Source organism: Phlebotomus argentipes, unplaced genomic scaffold, assembly GCF_947086385.1.
Source record: "Phlebotomus argentipes unplaced genomic scaffold, Phlebotomus argentipes genome assembly scaffold_4, whole genome shotgun sequence".
Lineage (NCBI taxonomy): Eukaryota > Metazoa > Arthropoda > Insecta > Diptera > Psychodidae > Phlebotomus > Phlebotomus argentipes.
The window spans coordinates 2,063,410-2,083,855 of record NW_026776174.1 but is presented as its reverse complement, the minus strand read 5'-3'; the positions used below and the strand labels follow the sequence as shown (position 1 = coordinate 2,083,855).

Sequence of the window (20,446 nt, the reverse complement as noted above, 5' to 3'; positions counted from 1 at the left end):
TGGAAGCAATATTCGGTGACTGTCGGCGGGTTTCCTTGAGAGGAAAGAGCCTTTCCCTCACTAAATGTACTCTTTGTACCGTATCTCCAGTGTTGCTTGTGGCCTATGTTGGCTTTCAGTGGCTATAGAAACGCCGTATGCCTATAGACATCTATTTTGGTACTGCAGTGAAACAGTAAAATGCCTTCATAATATTGATTTTATGTAATAACACGGCTTTTTCTCAACTCTTTTGGGCTTTTTTGGTGCTTTGCAGCCACCCAGTGTCTCAGGAGAGGCACACGAGAGCATATTAATTTGTTGATTTCTCTCTGGGTTGCTTCAAAATTCGTAATTAGTCGTGTATCAGTTGAAATTGGGTCTTTTGCTTGTATACATATATATACACCATTGCCTAATTTGTTTTTCCGAACTTTTAATGCGCTCAATTGGGGAGAAATGTTTCCTTTTAAGCTGTCTTCACTCAAATTTCCTTCACAAAATGACGTCTTTTGTAGAACATTTTGTAGGTTTCCAATCTCTTAAAGGAATGCGAAGTTGAAAAGAAATGAAAGTAAGAAATATACCTTCATTTCCTTCTTGAGACCACATCGATTTTCAATTCTTAGAGTGTTTCTCAATTCCAACCATTCACTTTGATAAAATAGAGTTCTTGCCTTCTGTGCCATTGTCGACTGTTTGGCGTTTTGCAATTATGCAATGCGGGGCCTCTTTTTCTCCCTGACCAGAGATTATTTCACTGCCTTCGTTTAAGTCATCAGTCAGTGTTTCACCTCAATATTTCAAGTGTGTGTGTGGGTCAGAGTGGCAGTGGCAAAAGTGATGAAGACGTGGACATGAGTGGAGGAAAAAATGTGGAGAGACATTTGGTCATCATCATTTAGTCATGGTGGGACATAGCACATTAATTTGTATTCAGATTTGGCCATTGTGGCCTCTGGTGGCGGCATAGGTAGAAAAATTGTGGGGATTGATCGTGTGTGAGGCGCACCATCAGAAATTACGCGACAATTCATTGTAACACGACTTTTTGGCTTGTTGGTGTGCCTAATAAATTAAATTTGTCTTTACGCGAGTGTCAACATCGATTTTTCATTTACACCTTGTCTCTCACTCTATCGCTCAAGTTCTTCAGTCCATCTCGCCTTCGTTAGACGTGTGCTTTTTCTGGCTCTCCACCTCGAAAAAACCCATTTATGTGAATTGTCTGTTTTTTCTGCTTCGACAGCACTTATCAAACCTTCAGTGATAGTTGATTAAAAAACAGTGTTTTTCAACTTTTGCCGAAATAGCAGCATTTCCATGGATAGAGCAGCTTCGAGAGTTTTGTGGTAACGCAGCAAAGACAAAAGTTTGTGTCACCAGTTTGTTTTTTTGTCGTGTGATCACGATTGTGGTTTCTTCTTAATTTCCTTTTCGATTGATAATTATATCGGAGTGTTTCGGAAAGTGAGGGGGTTGCGAGGGAGAGCCCAACATCAAATAACACTTGTGTCAATGACAAATATCTGTGTCACACACGTTCTTCCCTCTCCCCAACGTCTCTATTCACCTCTTTTATAGTACAACATAACAATTTCTTTCCAAGAGCTTTACGGGGACTTCTTATGGTTTCGCCTTAACATGAAGTGATAGTGAAATTTGTGTGTGTAAACTCCATAAAATGTCCCTTTAAATCCAATTTATTCTGGAGAAAATCTCTGTGTCGTGTGTGCAGTCTTTAAAACGTGCTGTTGATTCAGACTTTAAGACAAACCTCTCCTGTCAGGGTGTCCTGTCGAGGAGGCGAGAGGCAATGTAAACGTAGAATGATAATAAAATTGCGTTTCATGATACCTCACTCTGAGAGAGTATACATTCAAGTTTATTAGGTTATTGAGTTTATTGGTGAATCTTTATTGCAAAAACCGACGTAATATCACATTTCCAACTTCAATTGAAACTTGTAGCTCTCTGCAGTGTTGTATTGTATGGTTTGTGGGAGTTGCAACATTCACGGAAAGTAGATCAAAGGTGTATTTTTCAGAAAGTCAAATAGGTGGCCTGTTAGGGTTCCTGGAAAAGACTGCTACTTATTGTGATAAAAGCATAATTAAAACGTGACGTTCAAACTACATTGAATAATAGAAAAATAAAACGTGTCAAATCACATTTGAAGCATTAAACGTACATATTTTCTGAAGTTTTCTTCAACATTACGTCAATTGAATTATTTTCAGAGGAGTTTTAATTTATCACAAGTTCATGATCATTCTAAATGTGGTGCGACATGTCGAAAACATAGGAAAGTTTTTAATTTCATAAAAATAATCAGTTCCAAAACTCGTCACTCAATCGGAAATGCAATCAATTTAAGCTTTGTGATAAGTTTATCACGTGTAAATAGAGGAAATTAGTTGAATTTACTTTTTATGGCACTCTTTATCAGCAAACCACATTGTAATTAATGCTTCAGTGCATGTTGTGAGGTGTGCTCCATGTGCTAGGCATTACTTTGTAATTCTCTATACTTTATTCATAGTCCAATAGCCGTGTTTTTTCCCATACTTGAGACTCTTACAATGTCCTTATGTGGTGACGGTGTGAACCCTCTTGGTTGCTCTGCTTGAAATCAATATTTTGGGGGTGAAAGTAGGAAAATACAAGGTGAATAAAAAATGAAAAATCGAACAGGTGGTGACACAAAAATTTCTTAGAGGGCTTTTTCCTCTTTTCTTCCTCGTTACCCAGAGAGTGAGCTTATTTTATGGCGAAACGTGTGCTCTATGTTCGTGCCTCGTGGTGCTTTATACTAATTTAAAACCTCAATTATTTCTCTCCGGTGTTTTCATCAGCATAGGAGTTTTGTGTAGGTACAAGGACAGTCGCATTGGGTAAAAGAGGCTCTCAGAAGAAAATTTCCAGTGTTTTTTGTGTCTGTGTGTATTCTGTGAGATTCACTAAATATTTATTGATTTTTTTCCGTGAATTGTGCCTTCTCCAAAAGTTGGGCGATTTCAAAATTCGCAAGTAAGACTTTTCAAGGAAAGTGACTTGAAAGGCCGAAGAGAGACTCTGGAAAGTGAAATTGAGGCGCATTTCAAAATTCAACTTACCAATAACGCAACATTTGAGCACTTTTCCTCCTCATCAACTCCAACATCTTTCTGCTTTTAAAACATCTCTCAACATGATGGTGTATATGACTAATTATACTCAAAGAGAATCATTTTACCGTCGAACTGAGTTAAATGCCTGGGTTCTCCAGTAACGTGTCCCGTGAATATGAGCTGTAGAGGGAATCCATTAAAATGATAACATTTGTGGGCGAAGTTTCAACTTTCATGATTTGTGGCAACATATTTTCCTCCCTGGAGGAAAATTCTCTTGCATCCATAAGGCGTAACCGCTCTCAAGTACAAGCGCACATTAATATTTAAGATGTTCTTATAATTTTGACGGAACATTCACATTTCATGCATGCAAATAACCCTGAGACATTCCCGTAAGCCCAATTTTTCTTAAGGTCAAATGTCTGCCATTTATTTTGGCCAAAAGCTTGAGAGAGGCTCTGTTTCGAAAATGTTTAACCACTAATGTGTGTTAGATTGGCAAATATGGCATAAATTCAGCATTTTCTGTCAAACGAGCTGCCGAATGTTGTTTTAAAAGTCAAAATTAAATTTTAAACAGCCCTAACGAGTAAGTTAATTGTCTGGGGCTGTGAAGCTTTTTGATTGAGCCATCATTGTTGCACAAAACACTTTATAGCTAAGTCAGTATTACCTTGAAATTTCATTAAGATTCTTGCCATTTTTACGCATTCGGTATGTGTGACATAAAATTCAGTAACAGACTCATATCTTAAGTATAGACGCACGAAATTTCGCCTTATGCTGCCATAAAACGTCTTATGTGTGTGTCCTTTGGGGAGCAAGAAAAAAAACCCATTGGGAGGGCCCAAAAATACAATAAGCTCCACTTTTATAGGGCTCTCCGGCAACGAAAGGTAGAGCCGAGAATGGCGTGTATTTGAATATGACTGTTAAGTAACATCATTGACGCTGACAATTCGGTCAATCATTAAGTGTTTTTTCTTGCCATCCTGAAAAATCACTTTTTATCCTCGGACGCTGAATGGCCTCGGGGAATGGGAGTAAATTTCAGTGAAATGGATGTGCATGTGGTCAGTTTGGATGGGATGAGCGTGTGATTGAGGAGGGAAATGCTTTGGGGATGAGATTGTGAATGGAAACATTGGGGCAGATGTGGGTCAAATTGGGACTTAATAAAATTTCAGGCAAATGTCTAGCTATAGTGGTGTTTAGTGCACAAGAATGGTAAGCTTTGAACAACATCGACTTACATGGCATCACACCCATCCCAGGGATGGTGGAGAGTGAGTGGGACGTGAATGGAAAATGCCTCTCATGCTTTCCCGGCTCGGATGGATACAAGGCACAGAGAGTCATCAAATTGCTTAGAGATCCTCAGATGCAAATCACATCAAATGCTTCCCCATAAAAGCGAGCACAGAACACAAGAGGAAGGATAGGAGATGTGAGAGGGAGAGCCGAAAGCAGTAAAGAAAATTATGTATTGGTGAAAGAAAGACGATATAGAAATCATGATGGAGATAATGTATGAAAATTGCTGCTCAACCAGAAGAGGCTCATTTCAGTTTACATTAAGCCAACACTCTTCTCAGCTTCATCCTCTTCATTCCGCTATCATCATCATAATCGGCTCATCGAAGGAAAAGACAGTCACTCATGCATTGTTCTCCAACTGTATATTTCTCTCTATGACATTGTTTATTTTTCTCGTTATTAACAAAAATTTGCAATCGATTGCATTGCCTCTTAAGAGACCAAAAAAATGATGGTCAACGTGACAATTGGGGAGTCACAGCTAAAGTGCACAGAGAAATTAGCTAATGAATTTTTTCTCCCTTCAAGTTGAGACACAGTCACGAAAAAAGCCAATAAACTGGAAAAATCTCCACAGAGACATAAATTGCCAAATCACATCACCAGCATAAGAGAAATACCGAAAGTTATCATCAAGCTAAAAGAACCGACTTAACACAGTGATTTTAAACAAACAAAAAAGTCCTAAAATATCTTTCCATCTATTGCCAAAAAGGCATCACGACGCAGAGATTTAATATCGCAATTAGTGTGTGTGTGCTTTTTATGTTGTGATTTTTGAGTATTCGTATATTGAAAAAAAAGAAGTAGTCACGGCAAGAGAGAGCTTTAAGAAGCCACCAGAAGGCTATAGATAGAAGAAGCATTAAAGAAAAAGAAACTAAATTCAAATGTTAAATAGCCAACCACAAATTCAACTGCTCTCTCAAAAAGCAACCTCCACGAGCTCTTCAAGTATCACCGATATCTTCTACTTTGATGATTTGTCCACGGCACTGCAAGAGCAAGCGACATCGTGCCAAAATGGATCACCATCGTCCTTTGCTGCTGTACAGCAGCAATTCAATCAGCAGACGGAAAAACAGCTCAATTTGCAGCATCAGTATCAGCAAAAAATGCCCACTTTTGGTGAGTGATCATCAGCAAATGCATGGCATCGCATCATCTCGCAACAATCACACACTCTTATCAGCTCCCTTTCCAGCCATCCAATCTGTATATGAAAACGCGAACTCTCGCGATCACACTTCCACTGACCGCGTCTTCGTGATCGGTGATCTTTCAAACCAAGATAATCTGATCAGTATCTGCAACTCGTGCGCGAATTACTCAATGCATCCGGCAATTGCATTATACCACTTTTTATATTGCTCCCCCCCCCTCCCCACTTTTGTTGCTCCGCACTGAGAGCGAGTGAGATGGATGGAGGCAATTTAATTAAGAAGCATTCCCACAAGATATACAAAAAGCAACCACAGTCGGAAAATCAATGTCACATTGTTGGCTCAACTGCAGATGTTTCTCAACTGAAAGTGGCGGGAAAAGGGAAAATTTTGCCCATTTACATTGGCAAACTCAACGTGATAATTCCTATCCTCAGTAAATGGGGAGTTTCTGTCGTAAAAGTTTATTGGGTGGGCAGTGTCTATTTGGAGAAGGGAATATTAAGTCTTGCCACTCTTTTTTTAGCATCGTCAAAAGGAAAGGCAATTACGCAGAGCAAACTTTCCAACCCAGAAATTCTCCTTATCCTGTCACCTCCATATTGATAACTATGAGATGAGTCGCGAGGAAGTGAGGAAGTATGGTTTTTAGAGACTGTCGGAGAGATTTGCAATCTTCTGTCTCTCTCTCCTTCATTCCAAGCTTCAGCATCACTTAATGCTTACACCGGAAAATATTTTTTTCCTCATCATAAAATCCTATTAAAAGCTCAACTGCAAAATATATGCACAATATTCCTGAGAGCTTTTTTACAGGCGGGATATAAAACGATTTATCCTGTCTCTTTGATACTGTGAATATACATAACTTATGTGAATAAAAGTGAATCTGCTGTAGGAAAAGGACTTTAAGCAAACCTAGATACTCTTTATTAGAGCTTGATGGAAGATTTGTATGTAAAAAGAGGGTGGAAATCTGAAACGACCTTATTATTTCTCAAATAATCACTTTAAGCAATATTCAATATGATTTTTCTACAATATATTTGTCTTACAGAGAATTTTCTAAGATGCAGAGAAATTTGTGTTTCATTCAGATTAAATGAAGTCATTAATAATGGCTGTATTTACTAACTTCACATTTGCTTCAAATTAGACTTTGGCCAAATGATAACTGTTTTACGCTTATTTTCAGCCTGAAATATATTTCTCTTATCTCCCAACCAGGAGACATCCTAAATCCCTCTGTATTCTTGTATCCAAAACCATCTCTCAGTCAATCGACAACATGTCACACGGAAATTGTATTTTTCACCCCCTGTTTTCCCCCTTTTGCGGCTCAAAATTCAATTTATTCGGGGAAATAGCACTGCAGAATGTATATAATAAAGTTTTCCTCCAATAACTGGATGAACTAGTCCTGCACTTCTAGAGTGTGGAGGAAAAATAATCATTAGTTGCAAAGTAGTTACTGTGAGGCTTCGGCTTATCGCAAATTGGGGAAAAAACGTGAGTCTTCTTGTGGGAAAGTGGAGGTCAGTGGAGTGAAGGGGGCTTATCGCATGCTAAAGCTTAATTCTATTGTGGATATTGTGGCTTAAGCTCCCGCATCAATCCACGATTATTGTTTTGGTCTTTTGCAGTGTGCTTCAGTCAGACTTGAGTGCGAAATATTCTACAGTGTGCAGTGGAAATGGTATTCGCAAAGGGTGGATTTAATTGTTTCATGGACGAATTATAAGGCTTTTGGGTGGTTGTAGGAATTGTGCATTTGAAATGCGAACGTGGGAGTTTTAGATGAAATTTATCACTAAACTACAATTGTTGTTTGGAATATTTCCCTGCATTTTCCCCATACATTCGCTACGTGAGGATCGTGCAAAATGGCCGGTGAGGTAAAGGTATATATCCTTTTGAGTGTAATTGGAAATGAGGGGGTGGAAATATGGTGAAAAATCTCTTTCTGTAAGAGTAATATTTTTTCCTTCTCTTCTTTTCCACACTTGTATTCTTCCTTTGTGTAATAAAAACCATCAATTTGGCTCCTTTCGCTCCTCAGGAATTCCTACATTCCCTCTTGAAGATTTCATTTCACCTTCATTCTGCAATATAATTTAATTTAGTGTTATTCGGCCCATCGGAATGATGACGAAGACACTTGGGTGAGTGAGGAAAATTCATTGACGTCACAACTCGATGTGAAATTGAAAATGTGTGCCAAGTGTACGCTCGTCTATGTTGAGAAGAAGAAGAAGGGGTGTTCTGATGGGATGGCAGAGAAAAAGACAACATAGAGAGAGAGAGAGAGTATCAGAAAATGATTTTCTGGATGGGAGTGAAAAGCAGTGATTTAAACTCACAGGCTTAAGCTTCAGCTGGTGTGCGAACAGAAGATGAATTATTGCTGGAAGTTGACATGGAAGAATAACACAAAGCCAGAGCAAGATTGTAATTAGAAAACAACAAACAAAGGTGTTGCGAAGATAAAGTGTGGAGACTGAAATTAGGCGTCCTTGTACTTATGAGGCAGATAAATGGAGATACGAAATTTTATGAGAAGAGTTTCCCTCAAAAGGCCAACGCTAAACTTGGAGATTAAAATCAATTTATTGGCGAACAGATAAATATTGCACGACAGAGTATTTAATATGCAAATGTTATGGAATATTAAGAGATCTGAGAATTATGAAATTATTGGAATTTCATTGATGAAATAGCAGTGCAGACATAATTGAATATCTCGCGAAGAATTTATATTAATTGCTTGCAAACTTTTTACATAATCCTTTCTGCATGCAAAAAAAACCTTTCGTTACGAATGGAGAGAGAGACTGTTTGCGACCTTGTTCACATGAGTGCTGATTTAACTAAAAACTTTGTTCTATTCAGCTGAAAAACAATTTTTAACGAGAGTTTTTAACTCTAGAGCAACATTGTGTTCACCTTTGATGAAAAGATTCGCGACCGAGCTCGAAAATAGATGACAAAAGATGCATTTGAAATTTTTGTAATGATGCCAAAACCATAAGTTCTCATCATTTAATGCGGCTGTTTTTTTATCAAATGCCTCGATGTAAAGAAGACTGAAATTTGCAAGATTTGCCAAAAATAGACGAGAGAATAAGATAAAAATTAGAAAGTTTACTTCACATCAAACTTCTGAAGTACAAAATTGCTGCAAATATTTGTCCAAATTGAAATATCTCGTTTTCTGAACACTCATGCTTTTGCATAAAACCATGCAGAGTCGAGTATAAATATTGTCACTGCGTTTATCGCTATTTTACAAGCTCTTCTCCATATGCCGAACGGGAAAGAAGCAATAGAAATGGGTAAAATCAATTCTTCATATGTTTAAAATATAACAAGTTATGTAATGTGTTAATGGACTTTTCTTCTGACTTTTTTTCACTCTTTCTACACATTTCTAAATTCCGCGACATAAACAACAAGAGCATGCGAAAAATAAAGACCGTGTGAGACAGAGAGGAAAAGAAAATAGTACAGCAATGCATCATAGAAGAGGTTCACACAGAAAAATAGTTTCATTACCACTCAAGGTTGATTTTCTATTCCTTCTTCATTTTTTTGCACGAGTGAGATTACATAAATAAAATAAATGGCGAGAGAGTGAAGAGGAACAATGCAGTACAAATTTAATTTACATTGAATAACACCGAAGAGTGTGTGTTTTTCATACCACTCTCACCTTTTAAACCATTGCACCTGTGCAATTCTCTTTCATTTGTCTGTTAGACTGTTTGTTGTTTCTTTGCGGAGGCACACAGATGGAATACACATTTGATGCGATTGGAGGTGAGAGAAGATGAGGAAAATGTAGTCATGCGGACGATATGAGTGGGAAAATGCAGATTTCATGTGGGGTTTTTGTCTGCATTGGACCATCCATTCAAAATCCCTAGATTCATTACTGCAGTCCTCATGGAATCGATTTAGGGATGTTTCATATGCTGCACAATTGAACACCAGATGTTGGATACGACAATGGCTATAAACCCACTAGTCCCAGTGATATTTTACCGTGCTGAATAGAACATTGGTCTGGAAAAGCTTCGCTCCAGGTACATCTGATTGTTCTGCGAACTTATCGCATACATTCTTTCACAAATGTGAAATAAAAGGGGATGTGAGAAATGGAAATTCGTTCACTTAACAGCGCACAATTTTGGACGATAGATGATGAAGAGAAACTTTTTCTTTGTGACATTTCCTCAGAACTTAATACGTTTTCAATGAAAATTTTAGCGAGATTTTATGCAACCCGAATTTTAGTATGGAAATGGCAAATCCACGAGTTGAAGTGGGGAAAGTGTATATCTTAAGCTCTTTTTTCTCGTGTTTTACAGACATTTTTGGTGACAGAATGTGCTATTCAATTCAACGTGAAAATTTCTCTCAGTGCACAGACAATTTTATGCAAACAAGCAGAGCAGAAGCCGCATGAGCTTTAATTATTGCAATTAAAATAACCGCAATTGAATTGAAAGTGCCTCTAAAAAGAGAATTTATATTTTTAATTAAATATGATTCACTTTGCACTGTCAGTTGTCTGTTATTTGCGTTGAATGTCGCACAGAGAGTGGTGAAAAAATGACAAAAATAATTTATTTGAATTTTACCATGGAAAAATGCATGGTGGAAGGTGACACGGGAGAAAATATCACCTGAAATATTGTCCTCGCGGTTTCAGTACAATAAAGCAGCAGCTTCGAGTGAATATCAGTTGAAAAATTATGTGAAATCGTGTTGAATTTTTTGCTGATAAGGAGAAACCATTAAAAATGTGCTGGTAATAATCATTCCACTGGGTGTTTATTCCAATCACTATGGCGTTGAAGGCAAGAGAGGACAAATGAATAAGCTGATAACGAGGGAAAATACAGAGAGAAACGAAGTGTATTTGTCGCTTTTTTAAAATTCACGGAATAAAAAGTATGGAATATTCTTCATGACCAATGCTGAAGAGCATTATCAGCGATAAAAGTGCAAAACGCAATGGTGAAAATAACACTGATGATGGGAAAACGTTGAGTTTTTCGGGAAATCACTCAATTTGACACTGGCGGAGGAGAAATCTCTTAGCCAAGTAAGCTCACATCGCGATCATAATTCCATCTGTGGACATGCGAGAGCGAAACGCCATATAAGATGCAGTTTGTGCAAATGTGCAATGAAATAGAAATAATATTCGTATCCGAGATGAAGCAATTTTACATAAGAACTTGTTGCACTTGGTAATGGAGTAGAGCATATATGAATCCACACAAAATGAAGAGGGAAATTCATTTCTTGCAATTTCGTACATTCCGTCCCGGATTCAATTTATCGTCTCAAATTCCATTATGTGTTGGTTTTGCGCCCTATACCTGAGCCACAGGCACCACAATGACGAATGCTTGGGTCGAAATTTCTCCTCAACTGGACTATTTTCTGCAATTTATGTCCACTTTACTCACAATTGTGCTGGCAAAACACTTGGCCAAATAGTTAGTCACAGTGTATTTAGTCTACCCAGTTTCACCAGATGATTATTGTTGATAATTCGCAAGCTTTGAATGTAAAATGGAAAAAAACACATTTTTATATCGATCAATTCGAGTATTTCTTTGACGAATATTTCACTTGTAAGTCTTGCGAAAGATTTCTTTTTTTCAGAAAATCTAATCATTTGAGTATATCTACGCATAAAGTATCAACATTTATCCCAATGCGAGTTTTATGTATCTTCGCAGTATCTCACCTTGTACATGAATGACCTCCTGAAGATGGAAAAATCACACATAAAATAAGTTGTAAATTATTGTACCTTATGTAATCGGTAAAATGGCCACTGTATTGAGTGTAATGTGTGAGAGCTCGTACGAGAAACTGACTGTGCGACTTGGATGCTGTGCGATGTCATAAAAATAAGACAAAACTTCTTCTCAATTAATGTGTAATACCTTCTTTGGAGAGCGTTTTTGAGAGATCACATATGCTCGGAAATGTATTGATATAATGATGATTATACAATTGAAATGGTGTGATGAAAAATTAATAAATTTGCGGTGCACGCAAAAGTGTCATCAATGAAAAATTGAGAAATGATGCGCAAAAAGACAGTATGTAATCTGTGCGCAAGCGTCCCAGGGTCTTTTCTGCAATTGCACAATTTCATCAGTTTGCACCAGTTTTCCCAACACTTTCACACCAAAGACCATCCTCTTGACTCTCGAGGGAGAAGTGGCATTTGTCGCTTCTCTGACGTGATGACGACCGGAACTCTAGATTTGATGAAGTGGGAGAGACTGCAGTTGGCAGAAAAATTTGGCGGGATATTTGGGCGCGAAGTGCATTTCTAGGGCGCGAATTACACTTCGCACACGATGCACTTTATTTACTGTGTAAACACTACTCAAATTGGGTCAACTGCGAGCACACATGGGCAGATTGGGCCAAGTCTGCAGGAGTGAGCGAGATCGAGAAATGCTTGACATTGCGGCTTTTATTGCTTTCGAAGTTTCGTAATAACAGTGACACTATGAAGTGTGATTATTGCGATGGTTATTCATTAATGAAGCGAATATTCTCAGCTCTTCAATCTACAACTGTGTTATATCTCGGGATTTTCTCAAAATACGCTCTCAATTTCCTCTGATAAATCTCTTGTAAAATCTAATATCGCACGCCCCATTTTCCTGGCCAAAACTCCTCAATCACTCGAGCAATATGGAAAAATATCGTCTTGGATTGAGGTAATCGCAATCATCAGCTGTTCACACATGAGAGCATTCCTCAGTAACGCATAGCACAAAATATGTCAACCAATTTGCGTAGTTCTATTTGAATTTAATGAACATTTTCTCCTCCCACGTCGCATTTCTTTGCCATTCAAACTCTCCCTGTTCAATAAGGATTAAATTCAATAGATTATTGCTAGCTTATAAAGGAGGCTTATTACGTAATAAGATATACCTAATCCTTGGAGAATAATCCACTTTCCTTGGCCAGTCTATTCGTTGTGGGACAAGATAACTACCAATATTTTAGTCAACATTCCTTTGGCTTGTGTCCATAACGTGCTAATGTGAATTTGGAGTTTTTACATAAATCGATACGTGGCCTAATTCCGTGATAATTGAATTTCCAACCCAAATAACATTCAAATTGTTCTCAAATCATATTCAAGTTTCCATCAACAATTTCCACCAAAGATAATCCATATATTTTTTTCCATATCTTTGTTAACCAATTGAAAAGGTAAAATATCGGTTTTAGAATTGAATAGTCGGCTTTTGAGCTGTGCTTAGAAGCAACTCCCCTTTTCATTCTTCCACTCTGTGTATATTACAAATAACCACAATGTCATTTACTTGACTTTCATTATGTATTGAGATTTCTGAAATTCCTCTTTCAATGTGAATTATATTAGGCACAAAGTGATTGATGTGCTGGAAAATTATGCCCTTTTAAGGTGTTTTTCAATGCGAAAAATTCCCGTGATTTATGCCTTTATGTATGTATTTTCATAATGTATTTTATTTCTCGCTTAAACGAGTTTCTGTGACTTAGAATTTTCACTTGGATTTCTAACTGTGTCAGATTAGAATGTCAAAACAAACCAATATTTTAATATTAGTCCCAAAATATTGCATTTATTTGCTTCTTTGACCAAGATTCCTGATCATTGGCACGATGACTGTAAAATTGCGTCGCAAAGACGCAAAGAATGTTGATATTGAGCTTATTTCTCGGGAAGGAGTAATGTAGTCATGCTTGTTTCGATCATCTAAACGCATGTGTTTCAGAAAAAGATCTTGTAGATTTCTTTTGGTTGGCTTTTTTCAACACTCTTCTTGATCTCAACTATTGCGACTTGCAAGTTTGTCGATGACCATGGCACCAAAATCTTAATAATATTGCACGGCGGAGCGGGCAGGTGGACAGCGCAAGAGAGGGGCGACACATGATAAAGAGATGAATAAATAAATGTAAAATTAATATTTAATTGCGAAACAAACACGGTGTGCTTACCGTGCTTACAAACTACTCATTGTGCCTCTGTATGATAATTAATTTGAAGATGCGCAGAACCTTCGGAGGAGTAGATGGAGTGCTCGTGCATCAATTAAGATGCTTCTATCTCGCTAATATTTCTGAACCTTTGCAGATAATTTTTTTTCTATTTACTCGAGGTGTTTTTAGGTCTCTTGGGAAACGTTGAAATTGGGTGGAAAATCAATACCTCTATAATGCATAGATACACCCATAGTTTTGGGTTATTATTATTACCATGTTCTTGAAGCTTAAGCGCTCTAATCAGCATAACTTTGGGAACATATGCATTGCATCTGAAACCATAGAGTTTAGGTTTCTCCAGCCAATCAAATTCCTAATAGCCTATTATGTGCAAACATATCGTGAAAGCTGTTTCGGAAGTTTTGAATGCTCTGTGATAGTCTGATGAGCATTTTTAATAAAGTACTCAAGTATGCAATTAGTGTATGATGTATCTTTTTCACAGTTTGTATCAGTTGACCTAGTTGTGTAAAAGTTTGCCTGGGAAAATTGTCTGTAAATTGATAATAATGAGGGTGGATTCTGGTGGGCTTTGCTGAAATGGATGCCAGTGAAATTGTCCCAGTCAGAAAAAGATAATTTACAACTAGGATTTTCTTAAGTTGTCTGAATAAATTTGTGACAAACATTTTGGCATCTGGCGCTTCCTCAAGTCTTGCAATCCGAGGAAAATTGGTTAAAGTCACGACAAATAATCTTTTAATTACCTACAATGATGTCAAATATTAATTTAATACACCAATCTAATATGGATTTCCGTTTCCATTGTTGTGAAAATAAAAATTCAATTCTCTTGGCTATGCACATCCACAGAAAAGACAACTCGTGGGTGTTTGATAAAGAGGAAATGAAAATTTTGCGTCTCATGCAATATCTGTCGCAATAATTGTAGGGCATGGCTGTTTTTACTTCTTGTTCTGCTATTCTCTCAACGTCTTGGCACTTTGCCCACATTTTCCCTCCCTCGTGTGCTCTTCCAATGTCACACACTTTCTAGCTCTGTCGGCCAGTGTTTCGTGGTCAAAACTGGGGCGTCTTCGGCATTCGATTTTGCCCAGCTCGTCCTAGAAAGAGAAATATGGGGAGAACGCAGGTCAGCAGGAGTGGAGCGTCCACGTTTTCAGCTGCATGCGAGATGGCCAATTGTGGTGCAAGTGATTGTCGAGAAGTGCCTGAGGTTGCTCTTTACATTACCTTTTATTGGATGAGCCATTTATTCTCTCATTCTCTCCTCCCAACGCTTTGCAGACTTGCATTCGAGATTAGTCATGAAGATCCAATTGAAATGATTGTACTTCAGGGATTTCTCTGCATCCGATTTGAGTAACAATTGAGAAGAGTGTTTTGTTATTGCAGTGCTTTTATATACATGATCTTGCAAATTCTTTCCCGGTTAACCTTGTTGCTAATGCAAAGGTGTTGAAATGACCTGGAAATGGAAATTTAAATTTTATAATCCTGCAGGACATTATGTAACACATGCAGGAGTCACATAACGCCTTCATATTCCTGCACACGATTTTAATTTGGGAAGTTGGCTCTTTGCGCTCTTTGAAATTAATGAATTTATTTGACGTGAAAGCGAATCACACCTTAAATTCAATATAACCGCATTCACATTGCATGATTAAATTTTCATTTGATAAATTATGGAACTTTTGTTATTAATATTGTACTGTTAGCTATTGGAAATGATTTTGAGGGTTTCAAAGAATCGCTATACATACAAAGTTTCCAATCACAATCGAGCATGCAAGTGAATAAGATGATAAATCCTCTGACAGCATGCAAAAACTGAGGCAAAAAGTTGAAATTGAACTATAATCCGACTGAATACAAGAGATTCAAGTCAGAAAATCAATTTCGTAATGGTGTGATTAAACTGCATGAGAGTGTATCCATATGGAAAGTACATATAAAAGTGATTACCAGTAACTCTTCACTCTTGTACAAGTGGTATGCAAATGGCCTTTATCAGGAGCTCTGAATAAGCGTATGTGTCAAGGAGCTTTTGCATGGTGAAAGCATTTGCAAAGATAATTAATGTAAATCTCTACTTTTGTGTCTCTGTTTCGTGTGTGCCATATTCTTGACTCCACCCCTATTTTCATCCCCAGCATGCCAGTTCATCCTGATATAATTCTGAAAAGTGCTCCAAGAAGGGCTTCGGTGAGCTTGTAGTTTTCGCAGAAGCTTTTCGGTGTTTGTTTTCCCGTGTCTCTCTCTATATACAACATAACGACGGTGTGATGACGATGATGATGAATGATTTTTGGGTGTAATTCTTTTATTTATAGACCGTAATACTCACTCTCTTCCACTTGGTCAACGTGTATTTAAGCAGAGGCAAAGAGTTTTTGGGAGTGCAAGAGATATGGTTCGACGTCTTCGGCGCTATATTGAATACACATATTGAGAAATACAGCTAAAGTCGCGCAACTCAGTCAATGGCACACTTAAATAACACGAATTCGATTTTTGCTCCAATTTTTTCCACTTCTCTCACTCATTTTTGACCACACTGCTTGGTCGTCCGGACAAATTGGCCCAAATGTCCAATAAATGTGGCATTTTCCGTCATCACACCTCAAATCCATCCATCTCAACATCAATTGCAGCAAAATGTCCTTTTACAATTCATCATATATACTGTTTATGGAGCACATATGTACATGGTTACTAAACGCTACCTTTCCTCTCTTTTCAGATAAACCCGACATGAATACTTGTGGTATGTCTAATTTTATTTATTGCCCTAATAAAAGTGTCCTATTGGTTCATTTTCTCCTACTAAAATCAATATTAATGCTCCTCTGTTCTGCACAACAAACATAGCCAGAGATTAGGACTTGTTTTTGAACTGTATTTCGTCTATTTGTACTGAAGCATTAAAAGATTAATTTGTCTCTAGCAGAATTATTTAAAAGCTCCCCTTTCTAGTGCTTTTATGCAAAGGAAGGATTTTGAGATTCTTGCCTTTCAAGAGAACTCTCAAGATTTAGATACACAGCATGAAAAATGCATTAATATCTGCAATGCACGAGAAATGACTTTTCCATCTGCGCAAAATTGTAAATCACACCGATGAAAGGCACGTCTGTTTTATTGCAGCAACATTAGACACTGGTATTCTAATATTTTCTATGAAACAGAGTGTTGTCACAAGAGATTCATTGTCTGGGCGACAAAGTTGTTTGCCAAAATTTCACAGAGATTAATTATTTGTGCAAGAAGTTCACAGTCAATTGCGTGTGACATTATTTAATATAACTGCATATGCCGCAAAATTTGGTGCTAAATATAAAATTAAAATAATTTATGTTGGGTGGTCGAAAATGCGGAGACTTTTGCACCATTTATCGCAGTCGCGTGATTCTAAATGGTTTTGAGAAAGTGGGATAATAAACATATCCTTTCGATCCGAGAGTGGGTGAAATATTGACTAAATATCCTGCTGCGTATTCATGTCAATAAAATATTTAGGCTCCATGGGCAGGTTTATGGAAATGTGTGTACTGTAGGTGGCTTTTACGCAGCCTTTCCGCTTTTCCCTGTCCAACGGGGAAAATAGGTCGCTGATCAGGAGGATGATTGCACTAAAATTGACTGATGGCTTATTTCGCTACACAAAAGGGAAAATTTATCAATTTCAGAGGACTTTGTATGGAAGCAATACATTTTTAAAGATACACTCCAACAAGTGAAAAGTTTATGTCTGTCGGGACTTACGAGTGTTGGGGTAAAAGTTCAATTGAAAACTGGAATTGACAGTAACATTACGATGCAGACCAACTTTTCGGATGTGTAACCATACAACTTGTCAGACTTTACCACTAGTTTTTGCCAGTGATTTGGAAATAAACCGAAATTTGTGGTATCATTTGGAGGAAAAAGTCTCCTCATATCAGAAGCCGAAGCTGTCAATAAAGTTTACTAACATCCAGACTGATATATTTGTCCAATTAAAATTCAGTCACTCCTCCCAGAAGAATTTACGGTCGTGTTTATCACTAAAGGATCAGGGATATAAGTCTGTTTTTCCCATTTCTCAAATCTTCCGGATAAAATCGGTGAAGATGAAATTGACAGAAGGCTTTGCCACTCAACTCTGTCTATAGTGTCTTATCAAGGCAGTGTTTTCCTCACACCATTGCGAAAATGTGGTGTAATTTTAGTAAATTGAGCAATATTATTATTTCTCACAAACACCGCGTGTCGGTCTATCAATCATAAAGTATGAAAGTGATATGACGGGGAAGAGTGAATAGAGGAGAGGAAGAGTGGCGGGAGCGGTTTGGGGGCGGATCGTAGCTTCGACAGTACCAGAAGGGCCCCCATGGTGGGTACGATAATTGAATAAAATTGAAAGGAAAATTCGTTCCATATTCCAAGGAGGTTTTTTTTCGTGCTCCACAACGCATGATGAGGGCGGCCTGGGAGGACAAGGGTGAAAGGGAGAAACGAGGAAAATGATACACAGGCCAATAATAATAAAATAAAAATGAAGTAAATTAGGTTATTGTTTCATTGGAGCTCACTTTCGTGAAATGAATTTTCCGTGCTGGCTTCCTCTCTAATTTTCAATACATAGAACACCAATTATTGCATTGTCACTTGGTGACATATAATTACGTAAAAGACTCAATGAATTTTCACGGTGAGATTCTGTGTGGTGGGAAATTCGTCAATCAACACTTCACGGATTCGTCAGCACTTTTCTTGTTATAATTTCACTCTCATAAAAATAGCTTTTCAATTTTCGGTTATGGGGAGAGCAATTTGATCTTTAAGTCTCCTCCTCAAACTTCTTTCATTTCTTCATCGACTTTTTATAATCTTTCCCTACACTTCACTTCGACAGTTTAGAAACCGTGTGTTGAAAGCATATTTCGCGCTTAATAAAATTGCACTTGTATGAAAATTTTGACCTGACTTTGATGGGATATGAGAAAGTCCGCAAACTTATAAAATAGTGGTTAAATATAATTGTGTGTGATCGACTTTTCAACATTTTATACCCCTACTTTTATTATTTATAGATTTTCACGGATATAATTTTCGCAAATCTCACATTTTTATATATATACTTTGATTGAAGATTTCGTGCAAGAAATGTTATATATTCGCTTGTATTTTCTATAAAACGCGTAATTTCCCTAATATCGTGAAGTTCTGCAAATGAAGTGGCTAAAGTTTTGATATCAAAAAGCAATCTTAAACAAATTAAGGTATACGAGCAAGTATTGGGAAATATAAGTTTGTTTATCCGGTTCTGGCACGAATATTACAGATTGAATTTCTTGCTGAGTTTGTGAAGCATTACAGTGGGGTACAGTTTATTTCGTATTATTAATTTTAAGTATCTTACCTACTTTTCGTAAACTTCAAAAAGATTTCCGATGTTTCTCATGGTTCTCTGACATTGATATGATAAATATATCTCAGCAGTTTCTCTCAGACATAGATAGCGATTCCCCAATTTCCTCAATAGAGTGATCAATTTGATGTTCCATCTCCATTTCGAAAGGAGAAATAGATACGAGAGGGGCGAAAATGAAGCGCAAATTAGCATAATGTATAAAATGTTGTTGCGTAACAACCTGTTGTGTGTATTGGTTGTTTTTCACATCGGAACAATCTGCGTCATTTGATTCAATAGAAAGAAAACACAACAGCCTTCAGTGGCACAGTTGTAGGATTTTTTTCCTCTCCCATTCAATTGCCTTGAAAGTGTAAAAGGGAGGACGATAAATAAGGAGCAATAATGGGTATGAATTGAGACACTGTTGAGCCCTAGAAAAAAAAGAGAAGCATGTGTGCCACAGAAGGTGAAAGACGGAAGAAAACTCCATCAGTGTTTCCTTGTCAGTGTTTTCCCCCTCGTGCTGCGATGTTCTCAAAGTGCGGTCAGAATTGTGATGCTCTTCGCGGCAAAGCCAAAGAGACGTAAATGTGTGAGAGAGACACCTTGAAGAGAAAAAAGCAGAAGAACTCGTTTACTGAAGGTATTCCTCGTGTTCTCTGTGCATTACATCTCTCCAATCACGAGGAAGATCATGTTTGAGAGTTTTCACATTGAAAACAGAGGCTAAAAGGGGAATTACATCACGATGTAAATTCGCAATGTTCGCAACAATAACTCCCATGGTGAGAGATGGTCGAGACACGAGTAAATTAGAATTTAATGCTTTACTTGAAGGTGAATGTGAATTATTGGAATTTTGTAGTATGAAGACAAGATGAAGGGAGCACTAATGAATAACCGGGAAGAAATTTCCTGTACTTCCCTCAGGAATTTCACTGTGAGAGTTTTCAACCTCTCTCATCAATCTTGACAGTTTCTTTTGGTTTAATATGCGAAGACGGAAATCACTTTCATAATACAATTTTCACATCCTGAAGGATCTTGCATTGTGAAACTTTGAATTAATTAGGAAATTCTTCTCATCAAACAACCCTTTCCGCTGATATATTTGCAGAATCAAAGAATGTTCATCCATCTGAATCAGCTGACATAAAAATTGATTGTTGTCTAGAGTGATTGATTTAGGAATGTGGAAAAAATGTTCATCTCTGATATCACTCTTGAAACCCCATTTACAACTGCTATTAAAATTTATAGAGTTTAGTGCTCGTAAATCTCGCGTGAGATTTAAACATGGAATATCCGAAAGTGTTAAAATTGGCTCATTCTGATCCCAATGAAATCAAAAGTCAATTGAGAAAGTTGCATCAGGCTAAATGTCGAGCAAAAAGCGACTGAGAAAATTAAATGTCAAGACTGTTGAAACAAAA

The 20,446-nt window shown here is 37.4% G+C and overlaps 1 protein-coding gene and 1 long non-coding RNA gene across 22 annotated transcripts in view; one reads left to right on the top strand and one right to left on the bottom strand.

Annotated features, from left to right (window-relative positions):
* LOC132258286 (RNA-binding protein Pasilla) overlaps window positions 1-20,446 on the top strand; it is a 37,118-nt gene that overhangs the window by 4,919 nt on the left and 11,753 nt on the right. For 6 of the 21 annotated variants that reach the window (XM_059755516.1, XM_059755520.1, XM_059755523.1 and 3 more), the window contains exons 2-3: window positions 4,938-5,537; window positions 16,359-16,382. The exons of 1 other annotated variant lie outside the window; for it this stretch is intronic. In XM_059755516.1, coding sequence (XP_059611499.1) covers window positions 5,300-5,537; window positions 16,359-16,382 — 262 coding nt within the window. In that variant the 5' untranslated portion in view covers window positions 4,938-5,299. Of the gene's footprint in view, window positions 1-140; window positions 160-1,228; window positions 1,352-2,447; window positions 3,010-3,358; window positions 3,382-4,937; window positions 5,538-16,358; window positions 16,383-20,446 lie in introns of those variants that run through there. 14 more of the 21 variants (XM_059755528.1, XM_059755531.1, XM_059755530.1 and 11 more) reach the window with 9 other exon arrangements.
* On the bottom strand, window positions 1,952-11,431 carry LOC132258288 (uncharacterized). The gene is made up of 3 exons (XR_009468272.1): window positions 11,334-11,431; window positions 11,050-11,142; window positions 1,952-2,055 (listed from the first exon to the last, which is right to left on the bottom strand). It is a non-coding gene; the product is annotated as an uncharacterized LOC132258288 (long non-coding RNA).